Source organism: Diorhabda carinulata, chromosome 1, assembly GCF_026250575.1.
Source record: "Diorhabda carinulata isolate Delta chromosome 1, icDioCari1.1, whole genome shotgun sequence".
In the NCBI taxonomy this organism is placed as follows: domain Eukaryota; kingdom Metazoa; phylum Arthropoda; class Insecta; order Coleoptera; family Chrysomelidae; genus Diorhabda; species Diorhabda carinulata.
Genome location: NC_079460.1, coordinates 17,264,386 through 17,281,667, shown reverse-complemented (window position 1 = coordinate 17,281,667; position 17,282 = coordinate 17,264,386). Strand labels below are relative to the sequence as shown.

The 17,282-nt window shown below is 29.8% G+C and overlaps 2 protein-coding genes and 1 pseudogene across 3 annotated transcripts in view; 2 read left to right on the top strand and 1 right to left on the bottom strand.

Annotated features, from left to right (window-relative positions):
* Window positions 1-159: 159 nt before the first annotated feature.
* LOC130899798 (probable peroxisomal acyl-coenzyme A oxidase 1) lies at window positions 160-10,741 on the bottom strand. Its single transcript, XM_057809985.1, has 10 exons — window positions 10,277-10,741; window positions 9,989-10,148; window positions 6,265-6,433; window positions 6,002-6,125; window positions 4,969-5,213; window positions 4,310-4,470; window positions 4,085-4,247; window positions 3,668-4,002; window positions 2,619-2,877; window positions 160-2,174 (listed from the first exon to the last, which is right to left on the bottom strand). Exons 1-10 carry the CDS (start codon window positions 10,404-10,406, stop codon window positions 1,914-1,916), a joined length of 2,007 nt encoding a protein of 668 aa, XP_057665968.1. The 5' UTR covers window positions 10,407-10,741; the 3' UTR covers window positions 160-1,913.
* LOC130894758 (ATP-sensitive inward rectifier potassium channel 12-like) lies at window positions 1,079-1,591 on the top strand (annotated as a pseudogene).
* Window positions 10,742-12,294: 1,553 nt separating the features above from the next.
* The window catches only part of LOC130894648 (uncharacterized), a 61,747-nt gene continuing 56,759 nt past the window's right edge, over window positions 12,295-17,282 (top strand). The window contains exons 1-4 of one of the 2 annotated variants that reach the window (XM_057801614.1): window positions 12,295-12,436; window positions 13,187-13,379; window positions 16,195-16,371; window positions 16,983-17,221. In XM_057801614.1, coding sequence (XP_057657597.1) covers window positions 12,350-12,436; window positions 13,187-13,379; window positions 16,195-16,371; window positions 16,983-17,221 — 696 coding nt within the window. In that variant the 5' untranslated portion in view covers window positions 12,295-12,349. Of the gene's footprint in view, window positions 12,790-13,186; window positions 13,380-16,194; window positions 16,372-16,982; window positions 17,222-17,282 lie in introns of both variants that reach the window. The other variant, XM_057801698.1, reaches the window with a different exon arrangement.

Sequence of the window (17,282 nt, the reverse complement as noted above, 5' to 3'; positions counted from 1 at the left end):
AAAATATAACTTGTTTAATTCACTGACTCGATCGATTACATAGTGGCTTACTGGACCGAATACACTGTCTTGGCCGAACACTCTGAAGATGTAATGTAAATGGACCATTACAATTTAAATGGGATGAATTCGAAACCATTGGTCTCGAAATAAAACAGCTTTGAATAATTATAATTATAATAAATAATAACATATCGTATAAAATCTTCAAAAATATATAAAAATGCTAGATTTGTGCGAATAATGTACTCATTTATTATGTAAGTCATTAAAATTCCCTACTATGTTTTTAATTAAACAAGAGGACATCACTCATTTGTATACGTTATACACTAACTTAAAAAGTTTTAGACAGTTGATTTAAAATTGATAATCCAATGTTTCGCCCAGATCTAACCTATCGATAACACTATTTAAAAGTTATTTAAATTCATTTTAATATCAAATTAGATATCATTTTTAACATAATTTTAAAGTGTTGAAAAACCCAATATAGAAATATATATACATATATAAAAATCAGTTACTAAGTCTTGAACTATCATTATCATGCATATGTAAAGAAGGTATTGAGTATACAGCATCATCAAATCAAAATTACCAATAAGCAAGAGTCGACACATTGTAAAAAGTTTTAATATGCGATGCAAAGTCGATGCTTGGTCATTCAGAGATATTAGCTCTTTTCACGTATTTGACAATAGAATTTCTATCGTATTATTCTGTTCAAAATAAAATCTAGTGGAATTTAAACTGTCAAATACATACAACCACTACAAAGGATATAACTAAAATTTAACTATACACTTCCAACATTCTCTGATGCAGACGATGATAGCGAGTTACATCATTTTAAATAATGTGATAATATTTTAGAAAGTAGAGCTCTGGCTAATAAAGTAAATAAGGAGGTATTAGATATAAATATTTTTGGTTCTTTCAATAAAACTTTCATAAACCTATAAAAGTGAAGTGGAAATTTTGCTATCATTGAGTGATATGTAACAAATTGAGAACAAACATTGGCCTATCAAGAATAATAAGTAAATTTGGCAAACTGAACAACTTTGTCACAAAAATGTGTATGAGAGATTTAGGCAACACGCTGCTCGGAATCAGATGGTGCTGGATAATCATGATTTAATTTTTGGTAAACAGGGGCAGTTTTCTATTATTTGGAACATTATGGTGGATTATTGCTCTTAATAGTGGGTACCTTGAAGCCAATGCAACAGATCCTTGCGTCATTATAACTTAACAGGTAGGTAAGAAAATTAACTCGTGCCTACTGTTAGTGGTATTAATATTATTAGGTATTTCATTAATTTAAATTACTTGATCACTATAAACCCAGAAAAAACAACATAATATAATAAAATTTTGTTATTTTTTATTGAGCGCCGAAACTATAAGAACCATAGGATACAGCTATCGATGTCCAACAGAACGTTTCCGGTTTGGATGGTACATGCAAGCCATACAAATTTTATTGGGTATGGCTGTTCAAGATACACTTGTTAGCAGAGTTTACGTAAAAAGTATGAAGCTTATAACCACAAAATCCGCTTCATTGTTTAGTAAGCATTTGTAAGTGTAACTTAAACGGAATTGTAAAGATACAGTCGCCTTTCAATAACTCGATATGTTGCAGTCACGAATAATATTTTTGATAGTGTAACAATAAAGCCAAAATAAAAAAATTGGTCCCTCTAATTTTGGCCTTTTAGTAGATTATCAGTTTTTACCACTTTTAAGGTCTCTTACTACTTTGTATTGGTTTATAATATTAATTTATATCTGTTATTATAGTCATTTTATGATTAGTATATATTACTATTATGATGAAAAGAAACTGAGTATCAAAATAATGACTATGATTGTTTAGTCTGGGACATCCTATATTTTTTCATAAATTATAGCTGAGCTTTCATGAACGGTTTCAAGAACTCTTTAAATGACTTATTTACTGGCTCAGCATTTAGTGGACTCTTCCGAGTTTCTTCAAATAATCTTTCATAAACGTTACCATCATAAGCTCCTAAAGCTGAAGAAAGAACTTCATCTCTGAAATCGAAACTGTCCACAAGCCCTACAGCATTTGGCCTTATCAATATTAAAAGTTCTTCTAGCCAACTTTGAAGTACTTCTACATCTTTTCCTTGAAGTTCAGTAAACTACAACAAAAAATAACATTCAGAACATAAATGAATTTATTGCGCCCAAAAAATAGTTTAATCATTGTCACGATTTATTAGTCCATTCTTTATCTGAGATTAAAAATAGTAATTTAGTCTCTTTTTAGTAAATTTTTGATGTGCATTGCATTATAGGTAGATAAGAGTAGTTCATAACGCTGCCACCGAATATACATCCTCACCATTGCCACCAAATTTCAAAATAGGTTTCCGCTTTCACATCACTTCTTTTTGTCAGTTCTAGATCAGGTGGAATTTCAACCCTTATTGTCCAAAATACTGAAATATTTTGCATCATCGGTATTTAATTATCTCCCTCTTTTTTGTATTCTCAAAACTAGTGTCCTCATGGGCAATTGCCCATTATACTAGTAATAAAAACGGAGAGCATTTGAGTAGTGATTGAAATTTTGTTGAATTTACCTTGAACATGTCTCCAGTGAGTTTCAAAATAGTATTTACTGCATATAATTGGAGAAGCTGATCTAGAACTATCCATAATTCTTGAGAGACTTGAGATTTAAACTTTTGAACAGAAATGATGAAAGTGTTTACTAAGAATACTCGACCGTGCATATCAGCAGCTTGTACCAACTCAATCGAAGTCATATTCCAAGCATCCTCATATGCCATACCTTTTTTCACTCTCTCATTGATATGTTTGTTCGCCAGGTCAAGTTTACTAAAAATGAAAATGTATTATTTAGTTTATAGAGTTCAATTCAATACGACTTCAATTTATAAAATTAAATTAGGAAAATGATAATGACTACCTAGGTATATAATCTAATACCTAAAAACTCATTGATATGGGGTAAATACCTAGTAATATGTTGCTGTGTATTTTTCCACAGAAGTCAGAAAATTATTTTCATTGACATATTTATATAAGAAATGGTGTCAGTACCTTAAGGCCGCTTGACATGGCAATACAAAAAATGCAAGAAACTTACAAGGTCAAAATATCGAATATGATGAATCTTGCATTTTTTGACAATAGCCATTTGCATCACGGCTGCAACCAAAAAGAAACCCTTTTTTTCTACTACTAATACGTTACTTTTTTATCCTTGGCCATAATAAAAAAACAAAATTAAAAAAAATATTAGCAAAAATTATCACTAATCAAGGTTAGATTTACCATTAAATTTGAGGTTAGTTTTCACAAAAGTGTTCTAATCAATATATCAAGCCAAAAGAAAATTAGATTTCTCCCTAAAATTGCAACTTGTAAGCAATAAAAATCACACCAAACCGGAAAAAGTGAAAACTTACAGGAATTGACCAGCTGAGCTTCATTTGTGTATGGTTGTGACCAAGACATATATTATATTGTATCTGGCTCAATCCATGTCAATCGGTCTTTAGAATGGAAAATTACAGCATAATATAAATTGCATTTTTTATGTCCAATATATTTGTTTTTGATAAAAAATGATTGAAAATATTATTGATCAATGGTTAATTATTACCCTGCTGCTGTTTTTTGTAAAGCTGTCAGTATCCAATTAACAGATTTCTGGAAAGGCGCTTGAACTCGCAATGCATCTTGTAAATATTTCATTGTAGGTAACATTGGTTTATTCTGTTCGTTTTGTAAAACTTTTATTAGAAACCTTGCCGTTTGTAAGAGAAGTACAGTGTTTTCACCTTCATATGTACACATGGCAGTAACTAATCCATAAGTAGCTGGTAGGTTTGAAGCTGCCATATATCCATGACCTCCACAAGCCAACCTTAAGGTTTCTACACCTCGACTACATTCTTCTGTGCATACTGCTTTTAGAACACAGGCTGTTGCATGTAGCTGAAAATAGTAAAATAATATAGTAAAAAGATCTTTTCTTTGGAAATTAAAATTGTGAAAAAGAAGAATCAAGTTTACTTACTTCAGGTAAATTGTCAAACTGACCAGTTTCTAATTCACTACTAACAGAGTTGTATGTATCCCAAATCAATGCAGCAGCATATTGGAATGCAAAACAAGATGCAATATAAGGAAATATTTTGTATTGCTGTGTGAGAAAATCTAAAATTTGGACTTCCGGTTCTCTGAAAACAATGAAAAATATTTTAGTATGTAACATAATAGATACATCTGATTTTTTATTTACGAGGGTTTTATTTGCGACTGGTGGCGAACAGCACTGTATCTGGTTGCAATTGTACAAACTTTTTTCAAATATGTAGCACAGTCTTGTACTAAAACTACTCTAACAAATATCATAGTGCCATATGTTAGTTTACTGCTAGGCGACTCAACATAAGTACCATCCTGAAATAAAAATACAAATTTGTTAATGTGTGGATCAAATACAAGGTTCTTTAAGACATATAGAATAAGAGTAATATTGCATTTGAACCTAAGATTTATTATGCCCCCTATCAGAGCTGTTTTCTACATCAACAATGCTGGAGGTTATTTTTTCACTTTTATAGGTTTCTCTTACACAAGACATGATTAGAATAATAAATCCAACATAAAGTAGCAGTAAAAATACCTTTTTTTTTATTCATTATTCAATATTTACAAATATGAGAAATTCACCAATCAGTTTATTTTATTGACAATTGTGACATCTGGTATAAACCTTGTAAAAGATAAGATAGTCTAAAATTTAAAAACAAAAACTAATGGTACAAATATATTTCCTCTATTATGTCAGATATTGAATATTTGGCAATTTGCAATAAAGAAATCAAATTTATGACTAACACATACAATTTTTTTCTTAATAATTATATAAATAATCGATTTCATAATATAACTTACAGGTAATACTCTGGTATTCTTCATTAACATATTAGTTCTAGGTATTCTAACATTTTCAAAACCTAAATATCCGTTGTTAGTACTATTCATTCCTAGCTTACATCCTATTTCCCCGATTTTAATTCCAGGTAGGGGCATGTGGGTTTCCTCATCTCTTAATTGAACTATAAATGGGTGAATTCCGTGGTTCTTTCCCAAAGTATGCAGTTGAGCAACAACAATAGCATAATTTGCAGAGTGTCCCACTAAAAATTGAATTAATATTATATGTTTCTCATTGATGTTAGCAAAATTCTTGGATAAATTATGATGTATAATTTAAATTTTTATGCGTTGAAATGTTTTCGATTTTAGGTCTCTTCTGATTTAAAATTAGTTCCTTTTATAATTTTTTAAAGAGAGATGAAAGTTAAAGAAATCTAAATTTTTGTAAGTGAAAAGGGTTCATTCACCACAAATTTGATTCATTACAACCAAATATTATCCATTGAATGGTTTGAAAATACAATGATATGGGCTTATAACTCATTTTTTTAGAAAATGGATAATTAAATCATACTTTTAATTGATCTGAGAGGAAATCTAAATCTCAATAACAAAAAGTTGTAGGAATTAATCATTAAAAATATCTTCCTCATTGTTATGGAATCAGTAGATTTTTTTGTTATTTTTGGTGTCATATTCTATAATGTTTCCTAAATACATAACTAAATATTCAGCTTTACAGTCATATTAAGAAAGTGTTTAGGAAAACTTGATAAATTATTTTATATCAAATCTACAATAGAGTCTGAGGCTTTATAGTGAACATAAACTTGGGGAATGATCTCATTTAAAAAAAATAATCTTTTTGGTACTTATATATTCTATGCAAGAAATATTTGATATCTATGCTGTTAAATTTACATGAAATTGATTAATGTTAAGAATGTTGTGGTAGAGGGATATGAATTACGATTATACAGAAATATTTTAGGGATGTAACTAGATAAATTAAGAAGTAAAATTAATGATATTTGTAATATAAACTTACGTCCTCCGGGCCACCATTTGTATGCTGTAATTGACGGAGAATTCAAAACAAATTCTTCGGTTTTTGGATCATAAGTAGCAGTAGTTTCAAGTCCTCTAATAAATGTACCATGTCCTAGCTCTGTCTAAAAAATAAACTTGTTTTTTATGTTTTCTTTTAATTACAAAACTGGCCCTAAATACCGAGTTTTCTACTTTAAGATAAAAATGTTATAGTGATTGTGATCTAATTATTAATTCAGCATTATCATGTTATAAACTTACTTGTGCATATGTACCAATTATATCACATGTCCATGCTTTTTGTATCCATTTTGTTTGTTGTTCAAGAGAAGCTTGTCCCATTAATGTTGGTATAAACATTACATAATGTAGAGTCAGGGGATTTCCATCTTTCAAAATTGCAGAGCCCAGTTGTCCTCCTAAAATTTCCCTAAGAAAATATAGATAAAAATACAAATTATATTTTCCTTAATGATATAAATATGTGTAAAAATTTCATCTGAATGCTTGTTGAGAGAGTTTATTGTGAAAGATAAATTCACTCAACTTAAAAGAAAAAGACAAAAAGATACAAGAATGTTAAGTACACTAGTGAGCAAAAAAATCGATTCAAGCGACACCTCTGCAATTGCAAGTTATTGGCAAAAAAGCTGAGCACGAAATTCTATTTTTCTCAGTAAAATCTTAAAACTAATAGCATTAGCTCCAAATTATATAAAATATGGTAATTTTTTTGGACGTAAGCCACAGGTTAATGCCCAATCATTTTAATGGGCAGTGACCAAATGACGTCTGCGACCATTGATAATAAGGGTTTGGAGGCACACATTACTGAGCAGTGGAATGGTGACTTCAAGCCCGCTATATTGAATAATAGAGCCACCTAGTAAACAGACGGCTCCAGGAGGAATGGCTTGGCCGGTGCAGGCTTCTGCTGTGGACACCCCAAAATAAGCGAATCTCTTTCGCTTTGGGTAAATGCTATCGTCTTCCAAGCTGGGGTATTCGCTGTGATAGAATACGGGCGCGCGATACTCAATCGACGCCACAGGAAAACAGTAATAAAAATCTGCTCAGACAGTAGAGCAACCATACAAGCCATAACGACTGAAAAGGTGTGCTCTAGGCTAGTCCCGGAGTGCAAAATCTGGTGAGTAATGGCTGCAAGGTCCAGCACGTTTGAGTACCTGGTTATTGTCTCTAAACGGTCTACTCTCAAAGCGGACTCGGCAGAGATGGATAGAGACACCTGGCATGAGACAAGTGAAGGCACATATAGATGGACCTCGTGTGTCCCACACACCATTGTTATCAAGAGATTTCCATCAAAGAAAGAGACCCTTACTCGTGTTCAAGTCCAACAAGAACTCAAAGAAACGCGAGGAGTGGCTGGACAGTCAGACAGAATACTTAAGACTGCTAAACTTCAGTCAAAAAGGCCAGCTACTGGACCGAAATTAACCCTAGCCAGAGAACATGTTAATTGGACTAACGAGTGTGCCTGCATGGTAGTGATAGAAGTGGACAAGTCTACAGAAGACCTGGTGAAATATTCGCGCATTTTTGCATAAAAGAAAACGTGGATTCTGGAGGAGGTTCCTGGATGGTGTGGGCGGGCATTTCAATGGAAGCAAAAAACCTGTACCAGCCAGAAAATTAGACCTCAAAACGGCACTCACTAAAAAATGGGATAGCATAAAAAGTTTGAGTGAATAAATTTATTCAATTCATGAAAAAGTGGTTTGGAATCTAAGGGTCAGGGAAGAGACATAAAATATTCATAGGTTAATTTCAAATAAATCATTATTTTAACAAATTTAAGCTTGTATTTTCTTTACTATTAGTTGTAACCTTTTTTCATTGTTTAAGATTCCTTTTTGGTTTGATATTTTTTCTTTATCAAAAAAAAATAACGCATTAACATAGACCAGTCAATATAAAGCTAAGACTTCATAACTTCTGTTGTCTCCTTTTAGGTTGTCTTTTTAATGTAGCTTTTGCATAGACACATATACATACATTGTCTAAAAACTTCAGTTTTAATAAACAAAATAATACTTATTTAATAAACATTATACAGTATATAGGCAGTGTGATAAATTAGGAGCATGAAATTTTCAATTAAAAAATATATTGCTACATTACTTATTATACTATAAAGAGTAGAAAATTGTACATACACTATTTTACATAAAGTGATATAAGAATTAAAATATAATGACCCAATTAGCCTAGTTACTAATAGTTTCAACTTATAATTATTGTCACCAATATTTTGATGGAAAAAAAACAGAAAATGATTACTTGAATATATTTTTGAAAAATATACACATCCTAGATTGTGTTGCAGTTATCATGGATTGTTATTTAAATTTAAATAATAATTTCATTTAACTTCCACTCTGTGTGTTATGTATTAATTATATTGTAAGACGTAAAAAAATATGAGTGTTTCAAAGGTTACTAATTGGATAATGTAACCAAAGTTCATTTTAATCACTTGTACATTGTAGTTATGTATTAATAACCATGACATGTTTTTGTTATTTAATGAAATTCTATATATTATTACCATGAATATAAAAAAAACTTTTTTGGAGCATAAATGAGAACTGTATTATGCAAATTGAATCAATTCTTTTTTTATTTATTTCAACATATTTTTATTATTATATTTTATTTATTACGGAAATGAAAATTTCAAGTTTTATACAAAAGTGAAACAATTTTGAAAAATGCCTAGTAACAAAACCTCCTTTATCCAGTCATTAACCCAGACATTTTTAAAATTGTCTGAAATAACTGGTTTTAAGTGTGCCATTTAATATTAATTCAGCATTATAAAATCAAGAAGCTACTTTTAAAGTGAAAGCTGAAATACATATGCAAACATTAAAATTTATTTAACATTTACTTTGTTAAAATTTTAAATTGGGGATATATGATCAAATGTTTTTGTAATTAGATTTTCACTGGAAAAATATATGAATTTGAACAGTCAGTAATACATTATTTCAATCACTAAAATGGATGACTCCAATCTGTGATAATTTATCTACTGGAGTTTTGATGCATTAAGAAAATTTGAACATAAAAAGTGGAAAGGAAACTATACCATAAAGTACTGTATAGATGGCTAGCCATCAGTTAATTTGGTGGTGTTACTATATTTATATGGGAACAAATTAAAATAGAATCTAAAGCACATTTCAAGCTATTTAGCATACAAATTCATTAATTACCTTATTTTTATATAGCACCAATTTTCTGGCGTAAAAATTAATCATTATTATTGGATTGAATTGAAATGTTAGATTATCTGAATAAGTTTTGAATTGTTCAGCAAAAATATTTTGAATTATATACATATTTATATGAACAACTATGAGTTTGAATATTTTAATCAGTTTTATTTATTTGATCAAACTCAATTAAGTACTTTTTTTAAAAAGTGATTAAATAATTGTACAAAGTCTACATAGATTAGATAATAAGGAACAAGTGTGAATGATTGCTTTCTCAAAGAATAAATTCAACAATATTGATATTTTTCACATTCTGCAATTTTTTATCAGACAAATATTTCTGATAATAATAATTATTTGGTTTTACAATATCTGACTCTTCTGATTACATAATGTGGATCATTTTTTCCACAACAAATTACATAGTATGAAGCAATACATTTATTATGATATGGAAAATATTTATGGAAGATAATATTGTTTTTGGTAGAACTGTTTGGTGTGAGCGAGTTACAACCTTGTTATCAAGGATAACAAGATTATTTTGTCTCTCACAAGGAATATTTTCAATTTTTTTTTGGAGTTCAACACTTTTACACAAGTTAATTATAAAAATGATATCCAAGCTACTCAAACCATATCTTATTTATGAGAACAGAAAACAAGGCAACAATGAGCACAAAAAATGAAGGTCTATTGCCAGAAATATTCTGTGGTATTTGAATAATCAAAATAGGTACCTAAAATTATCCATTCCACCTTTTCCTTCACTTTGAAGTTGGTTAACTTTTTTAAAAAGTAAGCAGGCCTTTCGTACAGCTTCTTCATATTTTTCTTTATGGCTTAAATATTCCAAAGGTATTTTTGATTGTAACTCTTCATCATCCAAGAAAAAATTTTCTGTAAACATTGGGAAAATAAATTTCTCTAAATATTGTTTTGTATAAATATAATACTACAGAATTATCAAATAGTCAATTGCACTTTTTCGCTATTCAATTTAATAAAAAAACGTATATTCATATTACCTCTGCTTTTTCTTTCAATTGTTTTTTGTACACCGCCATCTAATAAATGAGTTAATTCTAAGGTATTGAATGAACACTTTTTTCTTTCTTTCACAAGATCCGGGTTGATTTTTTTGTTAGAGGACGGCATATTTCTACTTATACAGTATTTTCAGTTTTGTCGTGGTAATTCAGGATATCTTACTTTTGACTGCACGTAACATATACTATACTGTTTTGGTAAAACACTTAAAAGTTTTTATATAATCTAAATACTCATCCTTGAACTTTGACGATATTATACATGCGTATAATAAATAAATCATTTAACTCATTGAACACGTCCCGATATATACTAAATATTACTATTGGATTTTTCAGAAAGTATGATCGAACCCAACGTCCGATCATGATCGAAATGTTCGGAAAGTAATCTGTTTTACCTTCACGAAACTGAACGAAGTGAACGTGTAATAGTCATATAGTGAACCCTCGTTACCTTAGTTTACCTGTCGGTCAATGCGATCAGTTGATTTGTTATTAGGGCTATTTGAAACCTATGATTCGGGATCAAGTCATAGAGTTATATTAAAGGTAGAAATAGAGAGTGAGGCATGGGAGCTTGTTCAAATGGATATGAACTCATGATAGAGAGAGAGAATATCCTTAGACAAGGATAGACTAATTTCCTTGTCTAAGGTTATAACACACACTCTCTCGCTCTCTCTACTCAATTCAGATTGGATCGCCATAAAACGTCGAAGTTTCAAGTGATGGGAATGACAGAAAAACAGAGGATAACAAATTTTAATTCTAATAGCTCTTTCTGTCTCTCCCAATACTACAGATCTACCTTCATTCACTCTCTCTATCTTTAATATTAGCTGTATGGATCAAGTTGATCACTTATTAGCTGATTGCCGATCCTAGCTCAGAACGAATTTTAATCAGAGTTTGTGAACATCGTGTTCTATTTGCAGTGATAATTTCAAATTTAAAAGTCAATCTACAAAAAGTTATTAGTTATCAACGATTGACGAAAAGACACGAATTTTACAACAAATTTATATACCAGAAGGCTATTTTTACGTTGAAAAGTCAAAAAATTACGAAAATCGTAAGCAGTAGTCACCGTCAATTACGCTGCCTATCAGAATTATTCATAGATAACGTTATAATTGGAATTAATAATTTTTAATTAGTTCGGACTCTGCCTTTGTGAATAGATTTTTCTAACACACCTGTCTATTGTAAAAATGAATAAAGTTCAGTGGCGGCGCCAGGCATGTACGAGCTGTGCGATCACACAGGGCCCCGCGCCTCCCGGGGGCCCGCAGAGCTATCAATCTGCCAGTATTTTTCAGAAAACTGTGAAGTTTTTATCTAATATTTCCCCTATTCTGAGGAACTGAGTTTATTTTAATTTTATACTTAAAAATAAATATTTTATAAATAAATATGTATATAAATATTTTCTACACGGTTTTAATGTTTTAAAGTCTAGAGCCCCACAAGTATTGAAGTATGGAATCAAACTTTTTTAATCGCAAAATTGCTATGTTACTGCTATTTTCCGGGGAAGGGCCCCCCCTAACTCACTTCGCACAGGGCCCCGCGGCGGCTAGCGTCGCCACTGATAAAGTTCTATAAATAAGTAAATAGAAACACGAAATTATAGTAATGAAAATAGATTTTTGCGGGTTACGTTTTATACAGCACAATCATTTATAAGTCACGAACCGTCAGTTATCACATATGAATCTTCTAAAGCCCTCTTTCTGTCATAAAGTCTACTAATCCAAATATTTGCTTCCCTTGTAAAAATTAAGCCCTTGTAAACGTTTTAAAAAAATAGAAATGTGAAACACTCACACTTGAATGCAATTATGCTGTAGACATCAATATTTTTAGATGGAAAACAAAGAGAGGAACGGAGCTAGTTAATTGATTGGTGCAGTTGGAACGGTGATGTAAGAGATGTATCATCGATGAATATGCCTTTAACCATTGCTCAAATGTCAAAATTCTAAATTCACGATGAGACTCCCGCATGCGTATATGTAAAGCGTTTGCGTGCAGATAACTGGTGTAAATATGGCGTCACAAGAGGACGATAACAAAATAGAGTGCATTTCAAACATAAACAAACAGCAAGAAAGATCCTTCTTAAATGTTTATAAGGTGAAAAACACAATTATCGTGCTTATAGTTCATTAGTTTATATAATTTTCGCATGATTATTGTGACGGCAAGTGTGTAGTTATTCATTCGCATGGCCGCCATGTTCCATCGGTGATATGTACAGAAAATAGAAGAATGTGGCCATCTTAAATAAACCACAACAATTTCGTCAAGTGGAGTTTTGGCTCGATTGTGTAGACTGAGTTTTATTAAAGTGCCTCAATTGATATGTCATCTTGGTATCCTCCTATTCGAAACAATCATTTATAGTTGTTTGTTTTAATTGCTTGATTCTACGTTACATCAAGATGAATTTTGTACAAGGAAACCAAGATTATTTTGCACCCTTCAAAGCACGTATCTCTTACTTTTGTATTTTTTTTTTAGTTTAGTGCCAAAGTGATTTCAAAGGGAATTAAAGCCTGTCAATTTGTTAGGCTAAAATTCAAACTAGTTTATTTGGTTATTGTTAGAATTTATCTCTATTTTGCGTTGGCATGCTTCTTTTCGCTTTAATATTTTTAAATTATATTTCATTGATTGAGAGTAGTTTTAAAATTAGTTCAGATAGGGGTTTTGGTTTTTAGTGAAATCACTTTGCATTTTGGTAATATTTTATAGCTATAAAATGCATAATAATTCATATCTCAATTGTCAAATGTAGTATGATATTGCTATAAGTATATTGCATTTATACTTACTATTCTTTTGAATCAATTATATGCCATTATTAGAAATATTCTTTTACAGAAACATGAATATATATTGAACAATAAAAGTGATTCTTTTGAAAACAAAATTGAATCCTTAATAGATGTTTGGAAAAGCATTGGAGAACTGAACTTATCTCAGTTTGATCTTCGTCATGTTATCCAGATTATGGATTGGGCAAAACTACATGCTTTAAATATTGTTCTTACAGCAGAATGGAATCATTTTAAGGGTGAGTTTGAAGTATAGTATATATCCCTTTTTTTCTCTTTTAAAGAAATATTGAATGCTACAACATAAAAGTTAATTAATCTGGGGTTTGTTGAACATGATGCAGTGGACCATCATTATAAGTTGTTTTTATATCAATATATTCCAATTACTTTGTGTATAGAGGTTATTTTGGAAACAAAAACACATGTAGACAAGTGCAAAGACCAGAACACTCACTTATATGATGTATTATAAGTATAGTGTTGAAAAGAACAAATTAGAATATACATTAATTATCACTGCTTGTATTCTACAAATATTTTCAAACTCAAGCCAAAAGAGTGTAATCACAGTATTTAGTAGCAATAATTGAAAAACTACATACGAATGCGTGTTATTTCTAAAATTTGCTGAAAACCAAATGCATTTAGTAATTTGATGTTAGAATATGGGCATAGCTACATTGAGCATATATTCAATTCACTAGTAATATCTCATATAGTAAGGGGACTTCACTGATATTTATCAGGCAAATGTATTCTTATATAATTGTATCACAAAATATTATACATTGCTTTGTTATTTTCTTATAATATAACTATTTCACAATTATTGTTATTACATTAGAAGGATGGTATATATTTTGTATTAAATGGATTTTTCACATAACAGTGGAAGCTTGAATTTTTGTAAATATCCAATGTCTGTCTAAAGTTCTTTTTTTATTGGTTCTTTTTAAAACCATTTGTAAACATTTCATAACAACATTTATGAGTCTAGTAATTTTAAGCAAACATATATTAAAATGTTTAATTAAACTAAATTGTTGTCAAGTCTAGATAATAATATTTGCATTATTATGTCTGCATAAAAATAAACTAAAATTTTTTTAGTTATCTTATGTGTGTTACTCTATATAACTTTATAAAAATTGATTATTTTTGAGTTCTTTATAGAAATAATAGATAGGCAATGACTGTTGATTTTTTGTATGGTGTTTGTACCAAAATATTCTAGTCACTAATTTATGTGATTTAATTATTGTGTTCTCTTTAAAATGCATGGGGAACAAATCATATTGATAGTATTGTTTATGATACACAGCAAATTCTGTACAGTAGTCTACTTAAAACCTGGTATATCCTGGAATTAATTAGTCACTACTTATACAAATGTCTATTAATATGAAATCAAAAACATTTGTAGATATTTCTGTGTGGATAAATTTCATTTTGTTCCAATCCACTGAATCTTTTCATCAGTTCTTATCTTGTTGTTAGTTTCAAATACTTTAGACTCTTAGTTTTTGTTCATTTCTTTTTAAGCTCTTCCATATGTACTCTCTTTTTACTGTGTTGGACGTTTTTCCTTTATCCATGGATCATAAATATATCTTCTTGTTTCTTTAACTTTTTTAAATTCTCTTGTATTGGTGAATAAATTGCGTAGTCTGTTAATATTATTGTTTCTTCTTTTGGTGCTTTTCCTGTGTTTGTTTCATTTATTACTCCCTCTAAAGTCTTTACCAGATGTTATTCCTTTGTTGTTATTGTTTCAATTTAGAATGCCTTGTCTTATTATGTGTTATGTTGTGTATTATGCAATCAATTACATGTTTTATCACATTCTTAGAAGAAAACGAATGTATGTATCTGATTATAAAATTGTATGTCTTTGATCATAAAATTTTTCACTTCCTTTTATGGTGAATATTTATGTTGTTTAACTTTTGTTGTCATTTTAAAATAATCTGTACAAAAACTTGAATATTTTATAGCAAGGCTGAATTTTGTAAATCATAAAAAGATAAGAAATTCCATTATATTAAAAATGTGGAACTTTTATTCTTAATTATATATTTGGAAAGTTTATAACTTTACAATACCTTTCTTCAAAATTAATCATTTAATGAAAAACCCGTTGTCTTCCTTATATTTTATAGGACTGTTAATTTAATTAATTAATTATAAGGTTGATGTTCTAGCTTATGAAAAACTAAGGTAGGAATATGAAAATGTTGATCTTCCTCACTTATTGGAAAAGTCACTTCTGTAGTTTAGATGATCATAAATAAAATTAGAGATCTAGAGAATTGTGAAAAATAGACTGAGTATATTGAATTTGTGATTAGAAAACCAATATCTTTTTCTTTAGATTGTCTTCTTTGCTCTTATGAGCAATGCTATAAGTGCGAAAAGAAGAGGGAAGGCATAAATTTCAATTGAATATTACAATTTTATGAGTAAATAGAGCGAGACAATAGAAACATGTGGGTTTTGGAGCTATTGCCTTTGTTGGCTTTAACCTTAAGTAATTTGTTAGATCTGAATTTCAAATGAAAACCGAATTTTTATAATATAGTATCAGTACAGGTTAAGGGGAAATTAATTAATCAACAAAGATTATGGAAATAAACGATTCAATAAACTTTTCAACATTTTAAGTTTTGTTGTGTTATAACATGGCTTATTTTATATACAAATTTTCTCTCAAAAAATTAATTGTGCACGTTTACCCCGGATTATATCTCCTCGTCGCTGTGAGCCTCTTACATAGCAGCATATTAAAGTTTTACTTGTCTACATTGTGAAAAAATTAAATTAATAGTTTTAGCAAGAAGTGATAGTATATTTTTATTTCTATTTTCAGTATTTAATGATTCTGCTCACTAGTCATAATCAGCAAAATAAATCAAAACTATGATAGTAGTATAATATTACTATTTTGACTATTGAAAAAATAGATATTTCAGATATTATTTGACTCTTATGTTTTTTAAAAAATATTTAAATTTTTGTATGGTCTAATTTGTAATGAATAATATGAAATTTCAGCAACTTATCAGTCCAAACTGTTGGAAGAAATAGAAAAGGCGCAGAATGAATTACTTAAGCTAAATAGTGCATTTGCTACCCGTTGTAAAAAATTAGCAGATGTAGTGAGAAATCCTTGGGAAGATCCCATTCTAATGAACCTTATGAAAACAAAGGACTCAGAAATTGGAGTTGAAGGTAATTAATTAAGTCTGTATTTTCACAAGATATTAATTTAACCAAAGGTAGAATGTTTTATAGCAAATTTTTTTCACTGTGGCGAAACAGTATGACAAAGTTTATTTAAATTTAAAAAATATTGAAAGGACGTATTTCCCCTTTAGCTATCGATTGTAGTTTGAAAGCATCTAGACTCATTTAGAATCTCATTTTTAATTCTCTTTCTCCTACAAGGGAACGAATTTGTGGTTCTAATCAATCAACAAGGTACCTGCGTGCATTAAAGAGACCTCTTTCAATAATCACCATGACATTCCTCCTACATAATTACTGATCTATCGTTGATTATTGTCATAAGAGCAAAATATGGACTCATTTCAGAATACTACATTTGAACACTGGTGGTCTTTCCAGTCTGAACACCCAAGCTCTGTGATATACTAGGATTTACAGAGGTGCATTTGCCAGACATTCTGGATCTCAAATTGAAAGTCGTTCCCTTGTCATATTTTGTCAATTTATTTTAGGTAGAAATATTGGGTGCACATAGTGTAATATATAAAAGTGTATAAATTATAATTTTACCCAAAATATATTATTAAAAATTTACTTATTTATATTTTTTTTAGAAATCGAATTTTTTTGTGTAGAAACAGCTTATTTGATATCAGTTCGATTGAAGAAACTTTGTGAATCCCATTGTGAAGATTTAGCTCTAAATTTGGTTACTGCTTTTATGAACTGTAATAAGTTATCGAAGACTCAAAATTTCAGCCTTAATGCTACAGAGACTCAAATGTGGTTCATTTTTGATATTTATATTGCATTGTTATACAAATTTCAAGATAAACATAAAATTGTAGTTCTGGTAAGTATAAATGAGAAAGGCGTTAGTTATATTATTGTTATATTTGTGGGAATTTTCAGAT